Here is a 23756-nt window from a genome sequence, read left to right as displayed (position 1 = left end):
CAGTTGTCCTTTAAAAAGTCCGTGACACACCACTCCCACTTTTAGACCACACCCCTCAGGCCACACCCACAAGCCGGTATTTTTTCACCATAAAGGTGGCAACCATGAGTGTGAGTGGGGGTGTTGGTGTGTTGTACTAGTCCAAGTGAGTTGGCAATGGTGAGTAGCCGGGTCACAGCGGAGTTCTGGGCTTCATCGATGGGAATATTGAAATCCCCAAGGATGATGGTGGGGAGGTCAGAGAAGAGGATGTGAGGGAGCCAGGAGGCAAGGTCATCGAGAAATTGTGGGGTGAAGCCCGGAGGACCGTAAAAGACCGCAACAATGGCAGGGAGGGGGTGGTAGAGGCGGATGGTGTGGGCCTCGAATGATGTGAATTGTAGGGAGGTAGGTGGTGTGAGGACACGGAAGGTGCAGGATGAGGAGAGGAGCAGACCCACCCCTCCCCCGGTCCTGTTGTCTGGTCTGGGGGTGTGACTGAGGTGAAGCCCTCCCGTAGGAGAGGGCAGCCTCTGCAGCAGAGTCAGAGGGGGTGAGCCATGTCTCAGTGAGTGCGAGGATGGTGAGGGATTTGGAGAGGAAGAGGTTGTGGACTGCTGTAAGTTTATTGCGGACGGATCTGGCATTCCAGAGACTGCAGGGTAGGGGGAGCATGTGTTTGTGGGTGGGATGGATGGAAATAAGGTTGGAGCGAGGATGGGTGTTGAGGTTATTTGTGGACAGAGGGCTGTGAAGTGTATGAAGCAGGTCAGCAGGGAATGCTTGTCTGGCAGCAGGCTGTGGCCCAGGATTGGGTGATATATCACCAGCTGCAAGTAAGAGTAGGAGGGAGAGAGTAAGCAAATGTGAATGGAATTTAAAGGATTGTGAGGTTTTCGAGCTGCTGGAGGGAGAGAGAGATTTCAGGAGAGCTAGTTAGTAGTTAGTGCAAGCAAACCTGTGTAAATAAAGAAGCAGAGTCTACTTGGCTGTGCAACATATATCCAGCAGTGGCATTTTTAGCAATAGCATTGGAGGAAGTTGTGGATGCAGAGTAGTTTCCAGCAGAGTCCTGTGGCTGTTGAATCCTGTTTGAATTCCTTGGTGAATTCTTGGTAAATTTTTGGTAAGTTGTGAAGCACTTTGTAATAAATGGCACTTAGGAATTAAATGGCACGAGTGACCTAGGCCACGAGTGACCAAGTTCCAGCACTTAAATAGGTATGATAGCTGCCATGGTGGAATTGGAAGTGATTCTCAATTAGAAATTGGGAAAAAAGTTTAACTTTTTTAGCACTTTCATTTAGTGTGAGGGTCAACAGATTTTGAATACTATGAACAGATTGTGTAGGTAAACTCTTGTACTAAATGGAAATGGTAATATTGGCCAGTGATTGATCAATTATAATTGGATGTGTGTAAGCTCCCCTAGAGTCATACCCAAGCAATCAGGCAAAAGCAAAGCAGAAAGAAGTCCCAAAGACAAGTATACATACACAGCCGGACTCCTCTATCCTTAATACAAAAAAAAATTAATTGTTTTGGGTAGCATTTTTTGACAGAAAATTTACTCTCAATCTAAACGACTTCAGATCCTCAGTATTGTCTATGGATGGCTCTCTCATTGCTCAGTATGACTAGAGACAATGCGAGTTTCCTTTATCTACTCCAGCAACCTTCAGGAAAAGAGGAAGAGTGGTCCCTTCATGAACAAAGTTAAAGGAAATATTCTTCTCAAGTAAGAAGTGCTTTGTGTAGCACTAGATATACAAGTTCAAAGGGTAGAAAGCGTATACAATGGAGACTGCTGTTTTGGTTGATGTCTGATTTATCTTTCATCTTGCTTTTGCCTTTTGTGATTGTAGCTACAGACACTCTTTTACTTCTTCTTTTTTTTTTTCTTAGGGATTAAAAGTTTGTAAGCAGTTTCAATCATATAAAAGTAACAGAAGATGACAAGTACATTTCTTAACCATGTGCTTCCTTACATGACAAAGGATAGACTTCTGAGATGCTGAACACAAATATTTCATTTACCAATTCATGCAGGAGTCCAAAACTGACAAGATTTATTAAGGCAAAGAGTAATGTTCAGAGTGCTTTAAGGGCCTTTAAAATTACAGTATATGTGCTGGCCAATGTATGCGCCAGGGCTGTGGAGTCGGAGTCGGGGCAATTCTGGGTGCCTGGAGCCGGAGTCGGGGAAAAAATGCACCGACTCCTAATGAATTTAAACTGTAATTAAAATAGAAAATATGATAAAATATTCTAGTTCTCAGATAATAGTTATCATACATAATATATATACAGTAATAGCTGTGCTTAGTTCACAAAATTGAAATAAATCAAAATTCGTTACTTGTGCTGCTTCAATAAAGCAGTCCCCGTATTTTTAAAGTCAGATATACATATCTGATTGTGACTGTACAGTATATATGATGTGTACACAGGAATCTCTTATATATACTAAATAACATCTATGCTGTAAGAATAAAGCCTGATGTGTAGCGGTGACACTAATAGAGATGGGCAATGAGCTGGAAATAATTCTGCGTTGATGCTGATTTATGCAAATGTATGCACTCTCTTTGCTCACAAAATCAAATAATTTGATATGTTCTTAAAATTTGGTTTGGTGACTACGAATTAAATGGTACTTGAGATGGATGAAAAGAAAAGTTTTTTTTTTTTATACATACCTGGGGCTTCTTCCAGCCCCCTTCAGGCCAATTAGTCCCTCGCTGTCCACCTCCACCACCTGGATCTTCTGCTATGAGCCTGCTTAATTAGGCCAGTCAACGCAGTCCGGCCATATGCCGCTCCTACAGCAGGAGCATTCTGCACCTGCGCAATAGTGCTGTGCAGGTGTAGTACGCTCCCAGCGGCGGTGTGTGTGCTTGCGCACTACGCCAGACTGGCTCAAGTACCTGGACTCATAGCAGAAGATCCAGGTGGCTGAGGAGGACAGCGAGGGACTGATTAGCCTGAAGGGGGCTGGAGGAAGCCCCAGGTATGTATAAAACTTTAATTTCATCTGTCTCATGTTTACTTTGTTACACAGTAGTATTACTGTACTCTACATATGCACTCCCCACAGAGCTGCATGGAATCCACTGAGAATGCTGTGCACATTGAACACAAAGGTGTTGTCTATCACCCATAAACCTGATTCAGATTGTGCATGAAGAATGCGTAATAGAGGAAGAATCTCCTTATTCCCCTGCAGAGTACCTGCACATCACTCTTACATGTACCCACAGTTACATTGCCTAGGGCCTGATAGATGTTCTTTGTTCCGGTCTGTACCTTTTACAAATACTCTTACCAAGGACTAGTTTTAGTCTATGACTAAAGGGAATAAATATGGCATATGTATGTCTACATATCCTTCTCACTTCAGTTGTCTTTTAAAATTCCTAAGTGTTGGCAGTTAAGATACGAATTTCATGTTACATACTTTCAATCAACAAGATTGTAATATGCAAATTAGAGGAGTCGGTGGAATTCTAAACTGAGGAGTCGGAGTAGGTGGATTTTTGTACCGACTCCACAGCCCTGTTATGCGCACATTGTGACGCAGGTGTGGATCAATGTGTTGATGTGCGTATGTTTCTGTTAATGTGCATTTTTTTCTATAGACCTGTCAGTTTATGAAGATAAATTGATAGAAATTGCAGAAGAAAGACCACATCCTGCATACATCATCTGCATGTGATATCCTTGTGATGATGCCTGCAGACCAAATGCAGCCCACCTTGACATTTTATGTGGCTCGCAAGAGCTTCAAATGCACATGATCCTCTCAAATAAGGCCTATGCTAATATAAAGTGCACCTTGCACATAGATTATATATTTCACAATGCTTTTACACTGGGGCGGAGGTGAATGGTAGCAGTGGTGGGCATGAGGACTCCTGTTCATACATACCTGGAAGTCTGCATTTCAACAAAATACTTAACCTTGGGTACCCTTTAAAGAGACTCCGAGCACCTCTCATGGGTATGCCTTTAAGCATACCCATGAACAATTGTGTGTGTCAGCACACTGATCAGCCAAGATGGCAGGCGCAATTTTTAAATTGAATGAAAACAATTTGGTGTATAATGGCGATTCATCAAATGAAAGAGGAGAGCACAAGATACAGAACAGTATGCATCTTTAAAGGAATACTTAAGTCTGATAAAAAAAAAAAAGACTTTTACTCACCCGGGGCTCCCCTCAGTCCCCTGCAGCTGAACAGTGCCATCGCCGTGTCCCTCCGATGCACCTGGTCTCGCCAACGGCCACTTCCGGTTTGGCCGTCGCCGGCCGATAAGCTGGGAACGCGACTGATTGTCCGCGTCCCCGGCCGCAATAGCATTATAGAGGCCGCTATTGCGGCCAGGGACGCGGATAATCAGCCGCATTCCCAGCCTGTCGGCCGGTGACGGCCAAACCGGAAGTGGCCGCCGGCGAAACCAGGTGCATCGGAGGGACACGGCGAGGGCACCGTTCAGCTGCAGGGGGTTCAGCTGCAGCGGAGCCCCAGGTGAGTAAAAGTATTTTTTTTCATCAGACTTAAGTATCCCTTTAAGTACTTTGCAGTACTGGTCGGAGTCTCTTTAAGTTTGACAACTGTTCTCTAGAATGCACATAGTAGGCATGTCTGGTACTGAAGAGGGGGTGTTAGAAATCCTCATAATTATTCCAGTATACAGTAGTAGGTTTTGAGATGGAAAACCATGATATGTCTGTGTGAACAAACATGAAGACCAGAGGGTTTTGCATTGCAAAGAAAAATGATAACCCCGAGGGTGATCAATTCCCTATCACATTGCCTATCTGAACTTTATTAGCTTTCAGCAATAATTGACTGAAAATTGACTGTGCTGTTAGCTGTGTATTGTTTGATGCAGTACAATGCCATGCAGCTGTTGATTCTCCACCCTTCCTCCCCCACCTGCTTGACTTGGTAATTTCCAATATGTCCAATCAACTGGATTGAATAAACTGCTCGATATTATTGGAAAATTGATTAATCAGGTAGATGTCTAGCCGATGGCTAGCTTTAAGATGTCCATAGATTGCAACCCAATTTCACAAAACAATCAATCTCTTTCTGATGTGAATCTGATCAGAGAGGGATCTGTTCCTACCATACGCAGTCGATTTTCAATAGATTTCAGCAGGTAAATCGATTGAACTGCAGCATTGGGCCTTCAATCTACTGCCGCTCCGATTAACGGACAGTTTCTGATCGATACTTCCCATCAATTATTGTCCACAATTTGTTGGATTTCGATCAGTCGAATATGTTGTGCAATAGATTCCTGGCAGATTCGATCAGAGGGATTGAATCAACTAGGAATATTGATGGGTGTATGGCCTGCTTTGGTGGCCAATCGATAAGGCAGTGACAGATGACTGCTTTGTACTTGGCCGTGCATTGCTGCTTGTTGCAGTAGATTGCATAAAGAAGTGTCAGGGTTTATAAAAGCCAGTTTGCATACTTAATATTCTTGATGAAGACACTCCTAAATTCAACAAGGCCTTCTTGCAGGAAACTACCTTTATGCTTAAAGGGAACCTTAACTGAGAGGGATATGGATGTTTCCTTTTAAGCAGTACCAGTTGCCTGACTATCCTGATCTCTGTGTTTTCAGTAGTGGCTGAATCACACACCTGTAACAAGCATGCAGCTAATCCAGTCTGACTTTAGTCAGAGCACCTGATCTGCATGCTTGTTGAGGGGCTGTGGCTAAAAGTATTAGAGACACAGGATCAGCAGGAGAGTCAGGCAACTGGTAATATTTTAAAAGCGAAAATACATATCCTTCTCAGTTTAGGTTCCCTTTAAAGTGTATCAGAGCTGAACTACATAGAAAAATCTATACTGACCTGCGACTTCCTCCAGCAGTATAAGCCATAAATCTGAGACCCACACCGTCCTCCTGCGGTCTGCCGTTCAGCCGCGATCAGCCTCGGTAATAGTCTGTCGGCTTCAGTCCGCATGCGCAGTAGACCCAGATTGACGCACTCAGACAGGAAGTGACTACAGTGTGACCCTCACTGATAAGAAATTCCCCTTTTTACCTCTTTCTTGCTCTCAGAAGCCATTTTCTGCTAGGAAAGTGTTTTATAGTTGGAATTTCTTATTAGTGAGGGTCACACTGTAGTCAATTCCTGTCTGAGTCAGCCAATTACATAACTGATATTTAACTCTTTCAGGCAGATAAAGAAAAAAAGGAACACAGCATAGTTATTTGTGTGCTAGGCACTGTACATACACATGGCTATCTCATGTCACGTCACTTCGGGTATCCTTTAATTAAAAGCTTCAAGGAATACCATTTATACGCAGTCATGGAATACTCTTAACTAAAATATACACCGTACATCAAGGGTTACTTGAGATGGTTTTACCCACAACAGGGAGTACGTAGCCAATGCAATCATCAAAGGACACCTGAACTGAGAGGGATATGGAAGCTGCCATATGTATTTCATTTTAACTAATGTTGGTTGCCTGCTGGTCTCTTTAGCTGCAGTAGTAACTAGATTACACACCTGAAGCAAGCATCAGAAGCATCTGATCTGCATGCTTGTTCAGGGTCTATGGTTAAAAGTATTAGAGGCAGAGGATCAGCAGGACTGTCGGGCAATCTGTATTGTTTAAAGAGTACTTCCAGTATACAGTATAGAACCTGCAATGTAAGGTCCTCTATTATTACTGCACACATCAGTGGGTGGAAGGGTTAGCTGCTCACCCGTAATGCATTAAAAACCTTAAACACTGGATCACTCGGGGGAGCTCCAGCTTGGAGTCTCTCTTTGGCAACTGAGACTTCAGCCCAGGTTGTTCCCATGAGGATTGGTCTTAGGGCCTGTTTCCACTACACGCAGATTCTGCATGCAGAAAACTGACTCCAATGAATGCCTATGGGCCTGTTTCCACTGAACGTGATTTTTCTGATGCAGATTTCCCATAGGCATTCATTGGAGTCAGTTTTCTGCATGCAGAATCTGCGTGTAGTGGAAACAGGCCCTTAGTGGAGGGCTAGGGGAATTTTAACTCTGAAAGATTTTCTGGTTGATGGTAGGCTACCAACCTGGGAATCCTTGTCTGCAAGTAGGGGACATCCGAATTCAGAACTTTTAGATATCTGCAGGTAAGGAGGTTTGCACAGAGGGCCATTAAGACTGGGGTGACACCTAAACTAGCTATACTTCAATCTGAATTCATCGATTTCTCCCCTAGAAATGGCTTATTTTCTTATCTCTATGAGCTTCTTTAGTATAATAGGCTTCGCCAGGTCATAGCCCCTATGTATAAATGGCAGACTAGCAGAAAACATTGGAGGATGAAGATTGGGACTCCATATTTAGTAATATAGCCTCGTCCTCGATCAACTCTGTTTACAAGGAGAGGAATTATACAATTTTCTATGGTTGGTATAGAACACCTGTACAACTCTACAAGTGGAATCTTGTGCCTTCTTATATGTTTTAGAGGGTGTGGCCTCTCCGCTGATTTCCTATACTGCTGGTGGACCTGCCCTTTCCTCCAAGAGAATTGGAAAGTTAGCTTTGCATTGGCCCCAGAGATACTCGAGGTGGAGGTAGACCCTGACCCTTGGGTTGCTTTGTTCCATAAAAATGTAATCTCTCTTAATTAGTTTCAGAATAATTTTTTTAGGCCACATATGTTTGGTCAGTAAAGCCCTCATAGCCACAACCTAGAAGTCTTTACCCTGACTTAAACTTCTCTCATGATGAGATTAAGGGATATGTACGTGTTTGAGGAAAATCTTTCCTCAGTGAAAGAAAAACCTGACATGTTTTCAGAGGTTTGGAACCCTTGGGTTATGTGGTCTGCTGTCCACCTCAGTAAAACACGCACTAGGAATGTTTTTAACATCTCTGGAAGGATTTGCCGAGAGCCCTATGAATCTTGGTTTGGTGATGGGGGGGGGGGGGGGGGGGGGGGGTTGTAGGTAATAGTTGCAAACCTGGCCACATGTGCGGACCTATTGGGATTCTCATTTTGATGGTTTTCATGCATATTATAAGTCTATCTGTATTGGGATTTGCTTTTTTGTTTTTTCTTTATTTTACCTTTTGTTTTATTATGCTTTCTGTGCATACATTTAACATAAAGTATTCCAGGAATCGCTGTAAACTTCTACTGTATGCTTGTTTGTTCTGGTTTTGCTCATGTGCAGCAACAGTTCGTATTTATTGTATGTGCCTTTTTTTTCTTCAATAAAAATTCATTATTGGAAAAAAATTAAATAAAAAAACAGAAACTCTGCCTGCTCCCATCTGTAAGAAAGCTGTGGAGGAGTTCCCCAAAGTCTTCCCATTAGGCTGTGGCTTCTGAGCTGTGCTGGGCCATGGCAAGTAGGTGGGGGTGACCACGCAACTTTAGAAAAAATGCGACTTTGCCGTAAAGGGGGGGCAGAGTTTGTCATTAATGAATTATGGGCCAGCGGCTGAGTAATTAGCCCTACCGCCTGCCGATCCTTGCAGCAGTAATAAGGGAGACTTACATGGCACTCTCTACATTACACACTGGAAGTAGACTTTAGACTAGGAACACACTAGGCAGTATCGCATATGCGTTTTGCATAGCACATAGTGGAAAACGCATATGCGATTGTGCCTAGTGTGTTCTTACCCATAGAAGGAAATATGTATGTCAGCCTCCATATCCCTCTCAGTTCAGGTGTCCTTGTATAAAGTGGTACAAGGAATGATGATAGTATGTTGAAAAGGGCTGCTCCAGATAGTGGATTATAAATGTGTATGAATAAACTAGAAGGGGGACACTTTCCTACTACTTGTATGATTGTGTATTATGTATTTCTCTGAATGTGATCTCATGTTCAGGAATCCTTATCTGTTCTATAAATACCAAGTGCAACAAGCTGAAATACAATTACTCTCTACACAGTAACACCTACGTGTGCCATATACCGGTACATGTTTACATTGATTATTATTTTTTCCTTACATAGATATATCCGGGTTGCAATTCTTCCATCTTCAAGCGATATGAGCTGCCTCTTTCGGACCAAAGTGCACCCTGCGGCGGAGACGGTGGTGTTTAATGAGCTCTTCCGAGTCTCCATTTCCCAGAGTGCTCTGCAGCAGAAGGTTCTGAGAGTGGACGTGTGTACTGCGGGAAGGACTCATCGAGAAGAATGTCTGGTATATGACATACATCTCCCCTCACTTTCCCTGCATGGTCTTCCACTCTGTCACAGAGAACCCTTGAAATCTATTACTCATGAAGTGGCTTTCTATTCACATAACTGTGCGGTATTCAGAGACTGTCAGCATGTTTCTGCTTTAAGGATAAATATTAGGAAAGCAATGAAAGCAAACTCTTTTATCAAGTATCATTTGCCAACGCGAACGATCATTTATTGATTGCCCGATAGTGTTTCCTCATCAGGCACTAAGAGTGTTTGTTGTAAGGTATAATGAAATCAGCAGTTATTAGCACTGAATTATTGCTCTCAGCTCACTGAGATGAGTGGAACAGAAACGGCAGATTCCTATTTTCTGCAAATTTCCGTGCTGTGTTTAGAGGAACATCATGGAATCCTTTACTTATTTAAAATGAGTGATTTTTTTGTTGATTAACCACTTGAGGACCACGGTGTTAAACCCCCCCTAGTGACCAGCCCTGTTTTCATAAATTGGGCCACTGCAGCTTTAAGACCTTGCTGCAGGGCCACACAACTCGGCACACAAATGATTCCCCCCCCCCCACCACCAACACCACCACCAACAGAGCTCTCCTGTTGGTGGGGTCTGGTCGCTTCCCCAATGTTTATTTATTTTTACAAATATTTTTCTTAGCAGCAATCCACTATTTTGCCATATTTTAGGCATCCAGAGCACAGGTATTCAGTGACTATCTGCCTGGGTCCGGTATGGCAGAGGTGTTGTGACATCTGCAAGCTGTTATCTGAAACAATAACAATCCTCTTGGCTACTAGAGAATATATTAAATTCCTTTATATTGTACACATTGGAATTCCTGGACTATCTTGAAAAGCCTCTAAAGATTTTCTGGGGGAAAGCAGTTGGTATGTAATAGGAATTTACCAGCTCACTGCAATTTTTTGGACAACACTTTGATTTCCACACATCTTAGCAAACCTGTCAGGTGGCAATATTGCATCTTGATTTCCACCGGCTCTTGCTTCTTGCATCACAGAAATTACTTCTTTAAAGTAGACAGTGTATTGTATTGATCTGTGCCTGTCTCTGGGGGAATGAAATGAAAAGACAAATGATCCTTTTTGACCTAAGCCAAGTAGCGCCCCAGTGGACTCTATTAGAAACGTACTCGGGGTGTGAGTGAAATTGTCTGAAGCGTAGAAAAAAATATTTCTCAAGTGCTTCAGGAGATTTTCAACGAAAGACTATTTAGAGGAAAGTAAATGTGTCCTTGTCTTTCTATCCATTGCAGGCTGGCATCCAGATCAATTTGGGAGAATTGTCTTTCTTGAATGGGACTTATACCAGGTGGCACACCTTATTGCCCTGCCGACCTATCACCTTTCAAAAGGAGCTCACAGAAAAGTCAGTATTAGAGATGGGCGAGCCTCAGGCTGCTGCTTCTGCAATGAACATGGTAAGATATAAATATTATTACTGTTGACTACAGAGCAGTGGCCTACCTAGGGAATTTGACACCTGGTGTTGATTATTTAGACACACCCCCAAAACAACCAATTTTTTTTGAAGGGAGTGCTGACCGGTTGGGGCGCCGAGTGTGTCGCTGCAAATATTGGGGGATTTTTGGGGAAAAGAAGCCATCAGGTTGTCAGTGCCACTGGCTTCTGCAATAGCAGACTGCCCTGCATTATTAATTACTCTGATCAGGATAAATAATCAATACTCTAGGACACTCTGATATTACTGCAGACAGTGCACATGGCTTCTAATGACAGACAACTTCCGAAGCACTAAACCCATTCTGTCACCTCTCCCTGCTAATGTCCCAGCTGCATCACAGTAATCATTCTCTCCACTCACCCTGCTTCTCTGCACATTCACTCACTGCAGGCTTTGGCCTCGATTCATAAAACATTACCTCATGCGGTAATACTGAAAACAGCAGACTTTACCGACCACTTAGCAAAATGTCAATTCATAAAGGCTGTTACCGCATGAAAAGCTGACATTACCGACCAGGGAGATAAATTACCGACTTGGCTGCAGTTACCGACAACACATGTCAGTAAATTGTCAGCAAATGTCAATTCATAAAGCCTTCAACACGCGGTAAGACTGGCGGTAGTTACCGACATCTCTAGTGAGGCGATAACAAGTTACCAACAGCTCTGACAGCTCTGATGAATGCAAAAGTGCAGAGAGCCGAAGTATGTTTGAGTCATCAGTGGAGAGAGCCAGAGAACCCTCTGTGTGAATCATTTGAGCAGGCAGGGAAAGACCGTGTGACTCATCTGTCTGAGTCATCAGTCTAGAGAACCGTCTTTGTGATTCCTTTCTGCAGGGCAAAGAGAGAATCGAGACACTGCTCCACTCTACCGCTCAATGGGCTGCGGTAATTTACCGACCTCCAAGGGCAGCTGGGGAAATCTTTATGAATTAGCACACAGACCGGGAAAATACAGAGTGCGGTATTTTCCCGACAAGATTTTTTTATCGCACTGCTGTTTATGAATCGAGGCCTTTGTGTAAAGAGTGAGGAGACACATTGCTCACAGGAAGGGGGAGGGGTGCTATGTATAGTGCAGGACGTAGTACAGTCCTCTGCACTGCCCGCTGTTATTTTCCCGATTGTTACCCAAACTAAAAAAGGTCCCAGGAGAAAGAACACAGTGGCTGAGCACCACAGTGGCACCCCTAGCTATGGCTACACCCGCTACTGTGAGCACCTGCAGCCTTATGGTAGGTATGCTACTGCTACAGAGCAAGGATTCTGACTCTGTCCACTACTAGAATTACCTTTCTGGGAGGAGTTGGTCTGTAGTCTTGGCGTTCAAAGTCTGCATAGCTAATTTGGAACACCCAGATGCTCCTGATTCCTGCTGTTCAGCAATTAACAAGTGTGCCGAGTCAGGAGGAGTTCACTCATTTGCATGTCACGTGATGTTTCATATGGCTTTGATGCTTCTTCCTATTTCCAAACCGGAAGCACAGCAAGTAATTGGAAAAATCGATTTGTTACAAATTCGCTAGCCGAATCCTGACACCAACGCTACTGTTCACATATACAACTAGAGCTTTGTTACTTTGTTGGTCACAGAAGTGAAATTGGTTACTTAGTCCTCTGCAGCATAGACTCATTCAGGCTTCACTCCACCAATTTTTATGGTATGTTTCAATTAGTCTGTGGCCTGAATAGCAATATAGGATTCACATCTGTTGCCTTTAAAAAAGATATTTCCAGACTTTATCTCCACATGAGCAAGAAGCAACACCCATAATGCATATGTGAAGTAAAATTCAAGTAGCTTCAGATGGATACATTTATTTGTTCTAGAAGATGCTTCATCATGGTGACCCAGACGCAAAGCATTAGAAATGTACAAGGGGCTTAAAGTGCTCTCTTACAGAAAATAAATAAATAAAATGTGTGTGTGTATGTGTGTGTATATGAGTGGTAACTCACACTCACTCTCACACACACACTCTCTCTCTCTCTCTCTCTCTCTCTCTCTCTCTCTCTCTCTCTCTCTCTCTCTCTCACTCACTCACTCACACACACACACACACACACACACACACACACACACACACACACACACACACACACACACACACACACACACACACACACACACACACACACACACACACACACACACTCACTCACACTCACACACACTCGCTCGCTCTCTCCCCCCTCTCTCTATCTCCCTCTCTCTTTCTCCCTCTCTCTCTCTCTCTCTCTCTATACTCTATACTATTAGGCTCGGTTCACACTGGCAATCTAGTGGTAAACAGATCCGTGAAAATAGATCTGATTACGAGACGATCGGATCCCTTTTTACTCTGTTGACACTTAGCTGCTTCCGTTCTATTTCCCCACATCCCCCACCCCCAAGGTGGATTTTTTGCCTTAGGACGGTCAGTTTCTTCAATAGTGTGAAGAAATGTTCCGTTTTTCTTACTGCCCCCTTTGCAGTGCATCAGGATCTGTTTCCGTTTTGCTGGGCTCAGCTGTCCAGAAAAATTGCTGCAGGAGGAAACTTGCGGTCTGTTCAGCGGATCGTGCGGAATGGATCCATTTGAATGGACGAATGTGAACAGAGCCATTGGTTAACATTGGATAAATTCCCGCTCCGGGAACAGACCATTTTGTAATGCTAATGTGAACCAGGCCTTATACAGATTAACGGCTGAAGGTGTGCACTGACTTTGGTTAATTGGAAAGCAAGAAAAATCAGCATAGTATGTTGATGACTAATGGTGTTGAAGGCCCACTCCTCTGCTTCAGGATGGTTGTCAGTCTGGCACTGGTGGCCTCTTTCCTCTTGTAAACCAGTTATATTTTGTCTGTTAAGGGTGTCGTCCAACTCTAGACCTGCATAGTTTGCTTCCTATCTTGAGTCCTGCACTTCTCAGGGGTTGCTTGGTCTCCCCAGTGTATGAATCTGTGTCCTCAGTACACTGTACAGCACTGTACACTACGTTTTTTTTGCTTGTGTTTAGGAGATTGATTCTTGCTATGTGTAAGCTTCTCCTTCAATATGTTGCTGGTTTTGAAGAAAACCAGGATGTGAAGATCTCCAACACTCCAGCCATAGTTGGAATTGCATTGTTCTCAGTTATTTCTGGTTCTGTGGTCTTTTGCTTGGTCTGGCACTCAAGTTTGGACTTGCTTTTGTTGTCACAAAGGTTCAATCTGAGTAGTTCTATTTAAAGTGTACCTGAGGTGTTTGTAGATAACTCTGCTTCTGCACTGGTTATGGTTTCTACCTGATGATGTAGCGTTTTAACACCCAGCATGTTCCAGTTGGTGTCAACAGGAAGTATTGGTCTGTACGTACACACACACACACACACACACACACACACACACACACACACACACACACACACACACACACACACACACACACACACACACACACACACACACACACACACACACACACACACACACACACACACACACACACCTTCTGCAAAATATTGACACTTTGGGCACAGCTTTGACTTTCCTCACTTAGGGGTGTACTCACTTTTGTTGCCAGTGGTTTATACATTAATGGCTGTGTGTTATTTTGATGGGACAGCAAATTTACTGTTATATAAGCTGTACACTGACTACTTTACATTGTATCAAAGTGTCTTATCTTCAGAGCTGTCCCATGAAAAGATATAATCAGGGGCGATTGGCCCATAACGCCAAGGGGCGCAATTTCGTCAGGCGGCATGGGCCCTGGAGTGGTATTTCCACTCGGGAAGCAGGGCAGCAGTTGCCATGGTAACGGCAATATACACCACTGCTACAGGGAGCCACTCTCCTGCTTCTTGCCTCTTCACAGCAACTGCAAGATGCGCTGCTGTGAGAGAGATTTATGACATCACAAACACGGAGGAGGGGTGCCGGCAGGACTAATGAAGGAAGCAGCCGCCAGCTCATAACGTAAAAGGATTGGGTGGCCGAGGGGGGTAAGCTGCGGGGGACAGGGGCAGGCACTGGGGGCCGCTATACTACCTATACTGCAGCTACTATACTATCTATACTGGGGGTGGCTATACTGTACACTGGGGCAACTATACTATCTATACTGGGGGTGGCTATACTGTACACTGGGGCAACTATACTATCTATACTGGGGGTGGCTATACTGTACACTGGGGCAACTATACTATCTATACTGGGGGTGGCTATACTGTACACTGGGGGCAACTATACTATCTATACTGGGGGCAACTATACTATCTATACTGGGGGCAACTATACTATCTATACTGGGGGCAACTATACTATCTATACTGGGGGCAACTATACTATCTATATTGGGGGCAACTATTCTATCTATACTGGGGGCAACTATACTATCTATACTGGGGGTGGCTATACTGTACACTGGGGCAACTATACTATCTATACTGGGGGCAACTATACTATCTATACTGGGGGCAACTATACTATCTATACTGGGGGCAACCATGCTATCTATACTGGGGGCAACTATACTATCTATACTGGGGGTGGCTATACTGTACACTGGGGCAACTATACTATCTATACTGGGGGCAACTATACTATCTATACTGGGGGTGGCTATACTGTACACTGGGGCAACTATACTATCTATACTGGGGGCAACTATACTATCTATACTGGGGGCAACTATACTATCTATACTGGGGGCAACCATACTATCTATACTGGGGGCAACTATACTAGCTATACTGTGGCAACTATACTAGCTATGCTGGGAGCGGCTATACTATCTATACTGTGGCAACTATACAACATATACTCACAAGAGTGAGAGGTGTACTGGCTTTTGTGAGATAATGTACATATTATTATTCTTATATTTTCTTCCACTGCAAGTTGGTATGAACACAAATTTCTTTCCTTTTTGGGGGTTAATTTTACAGGAAAAATGAACTATAAATTTGCATGTTTCAAGAATCAGGAATGACTTTGTCTTTAACTTCCCAGCCTCTCAGAAGAGCACAATTGACTCCTGTCTCCTTACATGTCCCTTTGAAGTAGGAGTGTAAAAGTATAGCCTGACATCTGAAAAGTAGCTGGTTTTACTTCACAGATTGTATACTGTTTCATTCCTGCTACCATGGCTGATACAAGATGACAGATCTTCAATTAAACATTAGTGAGCAGTAGTTAAAATCATCCTGTCTAATTTTCCTTTCATGATCATCTGCTGACAGCTTTATCTCCTCTTGCTGCAGGATGCTGTGTCAGCATTGCTGGTAAGGACATCTGCTGAGCTGGAGGCAGTGAAGCGTGAATTAGCTCAGGTGGAGGCTGATGATGATGATCCGGAGCAGGCATGTTCAGGGGAGGAATGGTAAGTCACTGATTTCAGGTGTGTGTGTGTGTGTGTGTGTGTGTGTGTGTGTGTGTGTGTGTGTGTGTGTGTGTGTGTGTGTGTGTGTGTGTGTGTGTGTGTGTGTGTGTGTGTGTGTGTGTGTGTGTGTGTGTGTGTGTGTGTGTGTGTGTGTGTGTGTGTGTGTGTGTGTGTGTGTGTGTGTGTGTGTGTGTGTGTGTGTGTGTGTGTGTGTGTGTGTGTGTGTGAAGATCCCAGAATGCTATACATGCAAAAATAGATCTTGCTAAAAAAAAAAAATGGCAATCTGTCATTAATGAGCATGCGTAAAACCCTCTTGTCTAACCACTTTGTGCTAAGCAGTACCTTAAAGGACACCTAAAGTGAGAAGGATATGAAGGTTGACATATTTCCTTTTGAACAATGCTGATTGCCTGGCCATCCTGCTGAGCCTCTTTCTCTAAAGGTGTGTACACACGCACTACTAAATACGACGGGTCCGCCGGACCCTCCCGCTGGGCGGTCTTTAGACGACAGTCAGGGCCGAGGCATAGGCTGGAGAGGTTCCAGCCTCAGGGCGCAGTGTAGGAGGGGGAGCACAATTCATTCAGCTGTCATTCCTCATTGTGTTTGAAACATAAAGAAATAAGAAAAGGGGACACATAGCAGTGACTGCAAGCCAGATAACTATATATTAAGGTGTTGGGGAGGTTGTGGGCCCTGTGGCACTCTTAGTCTAATAGCAATCAGTGTGTGACGGCTGGGGTGGGAGGGATGGAGGGGCGCACTTTGGTGTCTCAGCCTTGGGTGCTGGAGGACCTTGTCCCGCCTCTGACGACAGTATGCGCGTAGGTACGTGCTGTCGGCGGACTGATAAGGCTGTTTCTGAACGATCCATTTAGCATGGCAGGCAGGCTTTTCTGACAGAAGCCTGACTTGGATTAGTCACATGCTTGTTTCAAGTGTGTGATTCAGACAGTACTGCAGCCAAAGTGATTAGCAGGACAGCCAGGCAATTGGTATTGTTTAAAAAGAAAAATTATGGCAGCCACCTTTCCCTCTCAGTTCATGTGTGCTTTAAAGAACAACTCTATAAGGTTTGTGGCATTCATTTTTCAGGTTAACTACAATGCCCTAAAAACATAGCCAGATCATCCAAAAGGCAATCCTAGGTGGATGCTAGCCCCCACCAAAATCTTGCTAAAAAGCCAGATTACCATCAGCAGTGGGCAAAAACTGCTATCTTGTCTACGGCCCTATTTCACCTTTATCCATTTCTTCCCCAACAAGGTGGAGTTGTCACCATGCCCTGATGGTTGCAAGCTGGTATGCCATGCTTTCCCATTTTTTAAATGTGTACTTTGATTTTCACCAATTTACTCTGTAATAATTCTGTTGTAGTTTGAAGCATGGGGTTGCTATTGAGTGAAAAACTACTACAATTCCATTGGGAAATGCCGTTTTTGATTGGAGGTTGGAAAATCGGAAGTCTGAGCACTACCCCATGTCTTCCCAGTTCCTTTGCAAGGTCATTGCAGAGAGCCTGATCTGCCCTTTTGCACCAATACATGTATTGGAAAAGTTAGTAATAGTAGACTTGTCTTGTGATTGGTTTCTGTTAAAGCCTACCTATTCTGTGGTCTGAAGCTCACACCTAATTTAAACTCTGCCATTATTGTGTAAATCGAACTACTTCCCTGGCAGGTAGTCGAGTGCTGACAAGGCAGATACGGTAGTTTAGGTAATGGTAAAATACTCTCCAGCTAAGGACTTTTAAGTATTAAAAAGTGTTTTAAAAGTTATTGATAAATGAAACTCCATGTATTGAAACTTTGTGGAGATTTTCTGTAGGTGAACCAATGTCAATGTTATATGCCACTATGTATATGGACTATCTTGATACAGTACATACAAGTTAGTTGGCCAGCTTAAAAATGAAATACGAAATAATATTTGTTGCAATAACCTCTGGTTCTTCACCTGGCCTCAGGCTGGAGCAAGAAGGAGAAGGAGAAGGGTTTGACACGCTTGAAGAACCTGCACCCACAGAGCCAATGAACGAGTATTACTCTTCCTCACTAGAACTACCTGCTGATTCAGAGGAGCCACAGTCAGAATCCCACGATGAAACGGACAGCTGGGATCCTACATTTATTCCACATCCTGCTGCTGAGCTGCCAACATTGGTAAATGGTTAAGCATGTTCGCTAGAAAATGGTGTGTGTGTGTATAAGATCTGTGTATAGTAGGTGCACATTACTTAGACATGTGACAGTGTAAGAATGCTCTCAGAGAACAAGTTTGCAAGTGCCTAAGACTTTGGGTTATGCTGTTAAGAGGTAAAATAGACTCAATTCACAAGGTGAGGACTTTAAATTTAGTCAAAGATTAACTGTGTAGCTTCCCTCTTCTGAACACTTCATCAAATGTCATCCTGCCCTTCACCACTTCTTTGAGGCCTGATGCATTGATGGATTTTGTAATGCATGCATACAGCTATGGAGCTCCCAAACTCCACACAAAAAAATATATACTGTATATCACATAGGGCCACAGCACACAAACAAGAAAAAAGTAACAGACTAGTGGCCCTGTTTTGCAGCGCTCATGCTTCCCGACTGAGCCAAAGTGTCCCCGATATCGTGAGGCCCACTCTATGCAAGCGAGCACGTTTGTTTGTTGAGTCAGCAAAATGCCTTGTTATGCTAATTGAAGTCAAAGGCCCACTCGGGAATCAATGATTTTTCACGTTCCGTTTCTGTTTTTTCCTAGCAGTTGAAAATCTGGTAGCATTTCGCTTTTTTGCCGAAATTGTGAGCGGTTCCAATTCAATGTATGTTGCCGCAGTCCAACCCCCTCCGTCGCATCCCTTCTGTCTCAGCATATGGGGCAAATCTGTTCGAGATGGTTTGGGAATTCTCAGAATGTATTATTGGAGCTAGCAGGCACAGGGTCATGAAGATCCCAGAAAACCATCACATCCCTATGGACAAAATGGAACACCCAGATTTATTTACATGAGGGTCAGATTGTGGCACATCTGTGCCTTAATAATCTCCTCTACTGTCTATATAGAGGTTGTGTTTTGCTATGGGGAATGGCATTTTATGTTGCTGATAAGTGATGTTCAGAAAGATTGTTGAGACCTCACCTTTTATGTTGTGCTATATCCCTACCTGGGATGTGCTAAGGCTCCCTGCTGTTGTGATGTTTGCACTATATACTGTGTAATGCAAAGATGTGTACATCAGGGCACCAGGCAGATCCCGGGTTTCCCAGCATAGGAGGGCTAACTCTGCAGGTCAGAACTCTGATATGCATTAGTGAATAGGGACAGACCTTCGAGTATGGGGATGTGCATATTTGGGACAGACAAGAAAACTGTTTTGCAAAGTGCGTGTAAGTGACCATTTATGTGAATCTTTAACAACCCTCTATACAGGAATGGAAGCCTTCTGCATCACTTTAGTAACATATTTCAGTTTCGACACTTGCCCAGACCAGACACACTTTCAGCCATATAACTTAAACAGTTAACGTGAAAATTAATCACATGGTGTCTGCAGGAAAGCTTATCCACAGGTGGCAAGCCCTGATTTTTGCTTAATATCGTTTAGTAGTGGAAGATTTCCAAGCATACAGAAAAAAAAACTTCCAGATTAGTTTGGCTTTTTTTCCTTTTGATGCTAATATGGCATGTAAACCTTCACATTTTTGTATTCTGAATTTCAGGTGGACAAAGAGACAAATACAGACGAAGCCGTTCCTGACAATATTTCCGTGCGACCAAAGGACAGGAGTACCCTTAGCTCGAGACAGAGGGGGTTTGTGAGGAACAGCATGATTGTGCGATCGCAGACCTTCTCCCCAGGAGAGAAGAACCAATACATCTGCAGGGTAAGCAGACTAGCACGGTGCATGTCCGGACTTAGTTACATAGTTATTTGGGTTGAAAAAAGACATACGTCCATCGAGTTTAACTTCATCACTCTGATGTCGATGAATATCTTAGATTGCATAGTTTCATCAATATACTTTGTTACGCTTCTAATAACTGACATGTAACTTGTATGGCCCTGGCTGGATGTCACTCAGGTGTACAAAAATTTTGATTAAGTTCCCTTTGAGAAGTTTTTTTTAATTGGTATTATACTTCAAGCTAAATTGTATGGACTTTTTTCATGGATTTATTTAGTATCTGCTTTCCCCCCCAACTTCATAAGGCAAAGGGTAGATCTTGAGTGGAGAAATGAAATTTAAATAGCATTTAATGAAACCATGAAATTTAAATACCGTATATACTCGCATATAAGCCGACCCGCACATAAGCCGACTTTTACCTAAAAAAACAGGGAAAAATGATTGACCCCCATATAAGCCGGGGGTAGGAAATGCTGGATTGGTGCAGGCCGCGTGATCCCCCCAGTGTGTCCCAGTATAGCTAGTATAGTGCCCAGTATGGGTAGGTAGTGCCTCAGTATAGCTAGTATAGTGCCCAGTATGGGTAGGTAGTGCCCCAGTATAGCTAGTAAAGTGCCCAGTATAGCTAGTATAGTGCCCAGTATAGCTAGTGTAGTGCCCCAGTATAGCTAGTATAGTGCCCCAGTATTGGTAGGTAGTGCCCCAGTATTGGTAGGTAGTGCCCCAATAGAGCTAGTAAAGTGCCCAGTATAGCTAGTAAAGTGCCCAGTATAGCTAGTAAAGTGCCCAGTATAGCCAGTATAATGCCCAGTATAGCTAGTAAACTTCCCAGTATAGCCAGTAAAGTGTCCAGTATAGCAAGTATAGTGCCCAGTTTAGCCAGTATAGTGCCCAGTATAGCCAGTATAATGCCCAGTATAGCTAGTAAACTGCCCAGTATAGCCAGTAAAGTGTCCAGTATAGCTAGTAAAGTGCCCAGTATAGCCAGTATAATGCCCAGTATAGCTAGTAAACTTCCCAGTATAGCCAGTAAAGTGTCCAGTATAGCAAGTATAGTGCCCAGTTTAGCCAGTATAGTGCCCAGTATAGCCAGTATAATGCCCAGTATAGCTAGTAAACTGCCCAGTATAGCCAGTAAAGTGTCCAGTATAGCAAGTATAGTGCCCAGTTTAGCCAGTATAGTGATCCCCCGCCCGCTCGCTCCCTCCCGCTCGCTCCCTCCCTCCGCGGCCGCCGCTGCTATTACCTCTTCAGCCGGTGGCCGCTTCCTCTACTGCGGGTGCCCCTCTCGCTCTGCTCGCCGTGTATCACAGCAGCGCCCGGCGCTGCTGCTGTGACGAGGCAGGAGAGAGCGGTTCCCCTGGTAACGGCGTCGTTCTTCCCAAAAATGCGTTCCAAAGTAACAGCTACATTATCTAAGAAGAGCTGAGGAAATAGCTGTGCGGGAGTGTAGTCTGTTTTTCTCTCCTTTCCAGCTTGGTTTCAGGAGGATTAAAAGGACTTCCCACAGGCATAGAAGGTAATGGGCAGAGAAAGATTAAAGCAGACATAATACTTTAAAGTGGCCATACATTAGACGATGTTTGGCAGATCGGCCAAGAGACAGATCTGTTGCCTGCCCATACTCCACAGGCTGATTCCCAATCAATTTCAGCACCACTGGCCGTGTGCATCCTCGTATGCGTTTATGTCAGTGAAAGCATCATGTGCAGGCGCAGTAAGAGAAAACTTCGTACTGCGACTGCGCAGGACGCTCTTGCCGGCGTTACTGCAAACAAGGATGCGCGTGACCAGGATCGCACAGGTGCTGTGGCCCGCCGACTAGCAGTTGGCTGACAACGAAACTAAGCCACAGCGGGGGAACGGAGGATTGTTAAGAACCGCTGCGGGCACAGGACAGTAGCAGGAGGCTGGGGTAAGTTAATCTCTTTTTCATTACTTTGGTTAAGGTTCACTTTAAACTGAAAATAAAAATATGAATGGAATGTTCTATTTCCCATTAGTACTGCACATATAATTATAAGTTCATTTTCAGGTCCCTATTACTTGAAGTGCACTTTAACATCAGCACCTCCAACCTGTACTGATCAGTGTACCTGAGCTGCTAGGAACACCTCTGCATTGTTTATCACTGCAGGTGTGTAATGGTATCAGGTCTCTTGTCATGCAATTTCACCAGAGAATATTTTGCCCATTTTATGTAAGGCTAACACTTTAGCTGGAGATCTTTGCAAAGGACATTAAACTCTTCATATTACTCAGTCTCCCAAAGGAGCTCAGTATGCTATTACCACAGGGTCACACATATCCCTAGGACAGTAATTATTATTTATTGTATTTATAAAGCGCCATTACGCAGCGCTAAACAATAGATAGAGAAACAAAGGTACAAGAACATCTCGTGGTGTTTCTCAGGCTTAAGGTGGCCACACACCATACAATTTTTTAAATCTGTTCAATTCAAGAATTGCAATCAATTTTCCTGACTGATTGTAACATTTCAAAAATCTGACCAATGTACCACATACATATGTTAAATTTTTCATCATTTATGATAAAAATGATTGAAAACTCTGAGAAAATTGCGGGTGTATATATTACTAAATTAACAATCTACCACACACCATTCAATTTTCATAAAAATTGATCAGAAAAATCTATCACTCCAGATAGACTTTTATCGAATAAAGACAGGACATCCAATCGTTTTTATCAAATTGCCATAAAATCGGATCATTTTATTGCACCGTGTGTGGCCACCTTTTGAGATCCCATAGTTCCACTCCAAGCTGGTCCACAGGAAAGGCCCCTGGTGAAGGGGGTGCATGAGCAAGTTGGATACACTTGGGGGAGGGGGGGTGCTGCCAGAGGCTTACAGCCTAAAGGGAGGTGTAATAAAAAATGCCATAAGATCATCCATTATAATTTGGGTTGCAGGTAGAGAGTGGAGTCTCTGCGAGAGACCCATAAAGCACAGCTTTGCAGATAATGTTGGCTGGGGGGTTTTGTCTCCTTTTGCACTATGTCTGTTGTGTTGCCGCACAACAGACAATATAATCGCATCATAATGTGATGCTATTATATTTGAATAAGGGGCTTTCACACGGTTACTTTTGTGGTGCAATGGCTTTCGATGGAATAGCTCACTGTGTGCAGTGCATTACCGGGCGACACGCAGTGCATGCATGAAGCCTAGGAACTGTATGCTACACCGTATGCGGTGCGTTGCAGTGGTAGGCTGCACTGCAACTTTCCATCACTGTTGGGCTTCGATCCTATTTTTCAGGATGCACAATGTATATAGTCTAAAAGGAGCCATAACCCCTCTAGAGCTGCAATCGGTAAGCTCTAGCCATGTATCCACCAGCTGCACTTCTTGTTAATATTCCACAAGCAGTGCACCACAAAATAAAAATGGTTTAGAAGTTCCATGCTCTCATCTGTAGGTTTTAGTGAAACTTGAACATTTACAATAGGATGAAAAGTCGTTCATTTAAACTTGGCACACTTCCTATGTCACTAGAGGTCACCGTGCATCCTGTATATTCTATATCATTTCCATGGCTAGGTCTGGCATTCCCATTATTGATGCTTCCTATATCAGATGTCATCAGGTAATTTGAGGCCAATTTGAGGAATCTGATCAGGATCTTGGCCTTTCATCCAGCCCTCAGCAGAGACATTGCTCAGAACTCCACATTTGCTCTCTTCTTGTGAAAGCTGACCCCAATGTCTTTAAGTCTTGCATTAAAAGCTGGATTCTTGCCATAAACAACATTATCTGTACCTGAACAAGGCCACACCCTTCGTTTGAAATGCAGCTGCAGTGTTAACCCTCTGCTGTGAATTTCCCC

At 43.6% G+C, this 23756-nt stretch overlaps 1 protein-coding gene across 1 annotated transcript in view; it reads left to right on the top strand.

Moving 5' to 3' along the window:
* The window catches only part of WWC2 (WW and C2 domain containing 2), a 265651-nt gene that overhangs the window by 222842 nt on the left and 19053 nt on the right, over window positions 1–23756 (top strand). Inside the window, exons 15-19 of the mRNA XM_068278746.1 lie at window positions 8977–9169; window positions 10443–10607; window positions 15884–16002; window positions 17972–18167; window positions 19714–19878. Coding sequence (XP_068134847.1) covers window positions 8977–9169; window positions 10443–10607; window positions 15884–16002; window positions 17972–18167; window positions 19714–19878 — 838 coding nt within the window. The remainder of the gene's footprint in view (window positions 1–8976; window positions 9170–10442; window positions 10608–15883; window positions 16003–17971; window positions 18168–19713; window positions 19879–23756) is intronic.

This window comes from Hyperolius riggenbachi, chromosome 1, assembly GCF_040937935.1.
Source record: "Hyperolius riggenbachi isolate aHypRig1 chromosome 1, aHypRig1.pri, whole genome shotgun sequence".
Taxonomy (NCBI): domain Eukaryota; kingdom Metazoa; phylum Chordata; class Amphibia; order Anura; family Hyperoliidae; genus Hyperolius; species Hyperolius riggenbachi.
Note: the sequence above shows the minus strand (reverse complement) of the source record. Positions and strands in the feature narration are given on the sequence as shown.